Source organism: Trypanosoma equiperdum, assembly GCF_001457755.1.
Source record: "Trypanosoma equiperdum strain OVI genome assembly, contig: ctg_392, whole genome shotgun sequence".
NCBI classification, from domain to species: Eukaryota; Euglenozoa; class Kinetoplastea; order Trypanosomatida; family Trypanosomatidae; genus Trypanosoma; species Trypanosoma equiperdum.
Genome location: NW_027124301.1, coordinates 1703 through 6407, shown reverse-complemented (window position 1 = coordinate 6407; position 4705 = coordinate 1703). Strand labels below are relative to the sequence as shown.

At 42.3% G+C, this 4705-nt stretch overlaps 2 protein-coding genes across 2 annotated transcripts; both read right to left on the bottom strand.

The window, feature by feature from the left end:
• Positions 1-846: 846 nt before the first annotated feature.
• Positions 847-1515, bottom strand: TEOVI_000162000 (uncharacterized protein; the record flags this gene model as incomplete). The annotated part of the gene is made up of 1 exon (XM_067224826.1): positions 847-1515. One exon carries the CDS (start codon positions 1513-1515, stop codon positions 847-849), a length of 669 nt encoding a protein of 222 aa, XP_067080927.1.
• A 1225-nt stretch (positions 1516-2740) lies between these two features.
• Positions 2741-3847, bottom strand: TEOVI_000161900 (Thioesterase superfamily, putative; the record flags this gene model as incomplete). The annotated part of the gene is made up of 1 exon (XM_067224825.1): positions 2741-3847. One exon carries the CDS (start codon positions 3845-3847, stop codon positions 2741-2743), a length of 1107 nt encoding a protein of 368 aa, XP_067080926.1.
• Positions 3848-4705: the final 858 nt, after the last annotated feature.

Genomic DNA, 4705 nt, shown 5'->3' with positions numbered 1-4705 from the left:
GGGGGGGGGGGAAAGGGGGGGGGCATTTATCCTAAAAAAAAATGAACATCAGAGAAAAAACGAAGGACTGACACAGGAGGGCTGGCAAACGAAGAAAAAAAACAGAAAAGTTAAAGGGATTGTCTCCCCCATCCGTTTTTTTCCTACTGCACTCGTGCTCCCTTTCCTAAACAAATCATGCGCATTGGGCAAAAGGAACAAACAAGCACGCCCAAAGACAAACACAGATGCATACATACAATTGAAAGAAAAGAAAACATATAAAAGGGTCCCCTTTGGACGCTCCTTAAATCACCCTGAGAGGCAAATGCACACTACTCGCTGTAAATATATATATATATATATATATTAATGTATTTATGTATTAATTTACCCATCTACACCAACCCACCCACACACACACATATACACACAGGGAGAAACCCGTTGTCTCACGGACCCAAATAAAAATATCACAGACATATATATTTATATACCAATTACATAGTAAATGTGTGACAACAAGATACGGCTCAGCCCTGTTGCATCACCTGTCGCACTCAAATAGTAGGCGCATACAAACTGCAGCTGTTGCGCATTGCCCACCTAATCATTAACGGTAACATTCACAGTGGCAAAACGCCGATAAAAAACTGGGAAAGGTAGGCAAAGGAAAATAATAAAGAAAAAAAGTAATAAGTTTAAATGTCTGAATATGAATATGGGAGGGTAACGATCCTCATACCACACAAGCGGTACCTATTATGTGAAAAAAGAAAAGAAAAAAAAAAACACAAGCGATGCAGCATCTCCAGTTTGTCCGTGCCATTTTCCGAGTGCACCACCACGAGGAACAAAACTCGTGGATCACGTTGATGTATCATACGGAGGACCCAAAAAAGATGAAACAATATCTTTCCATTCCGACTTCTCGGCCTCCACCAAGCCTGAATCCGTGTGTAATAATGTTTGCCATAAACTTGCGATATTGTCCTGTTGCTCCTCCATAAGTGAGGCAGCATCCTCTGTGGGAGTGTCTGTTATGCGTGCTGCATTTATCGTTAAAACTAATAACATGAGAAGTGCACGGCGGCGCTGATGTCGTCGATCTCCATCATCCTCCGGAGATGCACAATTTTCACCTACCAATCTCCGAATCGCAAGCAAGAACTCATCAACTTTCGTCTCTACTGAAGTTAGGTCTGCATAGTCATCTGTATCGCAGAAGCTAATGCCTTCTCTACTCTCATCGTAGTCATCTGGTGGTTGCATTGTTTTATAAAAATCAGCCAACGCCTCTTGCATCATTACTGTGATGTTTGCGATATCCTCGTCATTCTCCACTTCTGCCATTAGACGACGCCATTGAACCGCTTTGGATGTGCTACGATATTTCTTCCGCGCGTCGTCCAACTCCTTCTGCAAAAGACCCATCGCCTCCTCCAGCTGGTTAACTTTTTCAGCTTGTGCCTTACACTGCACCTCCAACGCAGCAATTGCCTCAGGCGTTAAGTCCTCAACCGTTAGTTGCAACATGAAGTAAATTATCAGTAGCGCCCAGGTAGAAGATAAAATAACGGCAAATACAAGCGGTAGGTTAATTAAAACAGACACGTACGCGCGCACACACAGACCGATTAGCTAAATTCTTTCTTCCTTCAATTTATACTACGTTATGGCTTGGAAGTTCGACAAACTACTCATTCAGTTGGATAGCAAAAGAAAAAAAAGAAGAAGACCAACAGGAGGGCAACGAAATGCATGTAACGATACAAAAGAAAATAAAGAACCAAGCAAAAAAAAAAAAACTCGAGCGAAAAAGAAAAAGAAAAACAACTTACTAAAAGTGGCGCCGTCACCTCTCAGAGGCGGGAGAGAAACGGAGGCACACGTAGACGCGGGCGCACATAAGTGGATATTCGTTTCTAAACATTTAAATATTTGTTAATTTATTTACAATTGAGAGGTGGGTAACAAAAAAAAAAGAAAGAAAGGAACGATAGACCTTCACGCAGAATGAAGAAATTTTGATGACGAAGACGAATCCTCCCCGTTTGCTCTCGCCCCGCACACACATCAAAAACAAAACAGAAGATCGATCACCTCAATGGCATATGCAACCAAGCGCACGAATTAAGGAGCAGAAAAGAAAAGGGATACGAAAAAGAACGGACGCGCACGGGTTTAATGCCGCGCAAAGATATAAGCAAACCAAAAAGAAAAAAAAACAAACGAAAGGACAAACATATTCCTACAAGAAAATTAACTCAATCGCTTCGCAGGACGGTAAATCATGACGGAGAGGCAAAGAAGTAGAGTAAATGGGAGGCGAAAAGGAAAAGGATACACTTATTTTCTCTTATCAATAACTTTTCCCTTTTCCCTCCTCATTAGGTTCGTTTCTCCCGATAGCAAATAGCGGGCAGACGCATATGAGCCTTTGAATAACAAAAGATGATGAGGAAACATGGGAGATAAGAAAAAAAAATGAATAAACACACACATACGCATGTACATCTATACATGCATGTACGTGTTTTCACTTTCCTTTTATTTTTACATAAATCCGTGTATCTGTTTATTTGCGTATATATATATATATTTGTGTGTGTGTGAGTGGCATTGGCAGAGGGGGAGGGGAGATGATCATTCGTTGCGCAGTAAAATACAAAAAAAAAAAACAGAGGCAAACCCAAGAAAAAAATAAAAAGCATTCGTGTAAGAAAAAGGGTAAAGCGGAAACAGATGACCACACGGGGAACTACCGCCTGCTATTGCGCGACCTCCGATACCGCTCCTTTGCCTCAGCGAAACGTAGCAGTTCCTCCTCCGTCGCTGCACTCAAATCTAATCCTTTCGGAATAATCGTCTTTTGCCCGATCTCGTTTAGATTAATCAACACAAAAGAGGCACGGTTTGTGGTAACGACATGGCCATCGCGTTCCACCACAAGTTTGACGTCAACCTCCATTGTTGTGTTGTGAACATAAATAATATCCGCCTCCAACGTTACCCAATCAGTACCAAACACGGGATGATGGAACTCCACATTATGCATGGCAACCGTTGAGATGTGACGATTGCCCGTGAACATGCGACCGCAATGAACGGCATGTCGCTCCATCCAACGCATCAATTCACCACCAAAGATGGTTCGGTTATTATTCAGGTGGTAAAGCAAAAAAATGCGATGGGCAGAGGTGCGCGTGGAGGCGATCGGTACGCGAATGGGTTTGGCCGCGTTAACAGTGCATTCCACATCGCTACAAGTTATGGATTTCTTCTGCAAATCAGATGATATCTTTTTTGCCTCAGCGGCAATATTGCGTGCAGCCAAGTAGCCATTGTGGTAACTCACATCATTTTCATCGGTAAGCTCAACCGCGGGAACGGTTTTAACGGCGCGCAAATTTTCATCAATTGCCACCATCGTGAAATAGCTTTCACCCGTGAGAGATTCGGTTATGGTAGATGGTGATCGTCTGTAGAAGCGGATGTGAATTCCCATGGAACTGCTTCCGCAGTAAATTAAGCGTCCATGCATGCGAACCACATCACCGTGCAGAACAGGGGAGTAAAATGTTGTGGTACTTACACCCACTGTGCTGCAGCTTACACGCGGCTTCATGGAGCTGAGATAAACTTCCGAAACGCGTTTGGCGCATAAATCCATCATTGCCAGTAACTCACCCGCTGCCAGTCGGTTTTCTGACCACAGTTCCTTTCCCACAAGGTCTGTCCAGTCCACACTAGCAACAGGCTTCGTGCCGTTTTTACTATTGCCTACGACAAGTTGCCGCCGGCTGCTCAAACACCCGCCACATAAAAACGGGATTAAATGCGATGGGGTAAAACAGCGACGCAACATTTAACCCTTTCCTCCACTTTGGCTTGCTTTCTTTTCCTTTCCTCTTTAAACTCAATTCCTTTCGCCTTACCTGCCCTATTGTTATGACAACTCTGCGGGTACGGACGCAACCCTATAGCAGCAATGCACACTACCCGATTGCAAAATATCCAAATTGTTCCCTCTCTGTTTTGTTTCCTTCTATCACTTTCGCTATTCTTAAATAACGTTAAGTTCCAAAGCTTATCTCCTTGCCTTTTTTTTTTCCACCTTCCTCTCTCTCTTTCTTTCTCTTTTTCTCTTTGTTGCTTTATTGTCAGCTTCTCTCCAGTCCTTCTGCTTTGCTTGTGACGCAATACACGATCCGAAATCACAGTCAATTAATTAACAAGAGATGTGGGAAAAAGAAAGAGTAACTTAAGGTACTGAAGAGTTGAGGTTTGGATCCTGCAGCTCCACAGATTTATACACAAGTGAGGCGACAATGCATTTTTTTTCTTTTTTTTTTTTTACGGACGCACGTTCAACACGTGCGCTGCACCCATGAAGCAGACCGTTAAAAGGGAGGGGAGAGGGAGAAACATTTGAAAAAAAAAAGGAAACGAAACACAAAATAAATGTGCATAAAATATAAATCTAAACACAAATGGATCATATGTGTTGTACAAATCGTGGTAGTGAATGCACATGTTGACCACTTAATATACTTTATATTCCTTCATTCGATCCCTTCATATTTCCTTTTTTTTATATTCCTAACCCTTTACCTTCATTTGCCATTTTCATGTTATTCCCAATACTTAACTCTTTGTTGATTTATTACATTTTTTTTTTCCTTTTTACTCACCCCCTTTTTTGTTCCTCCCTCTCTAACCTCCT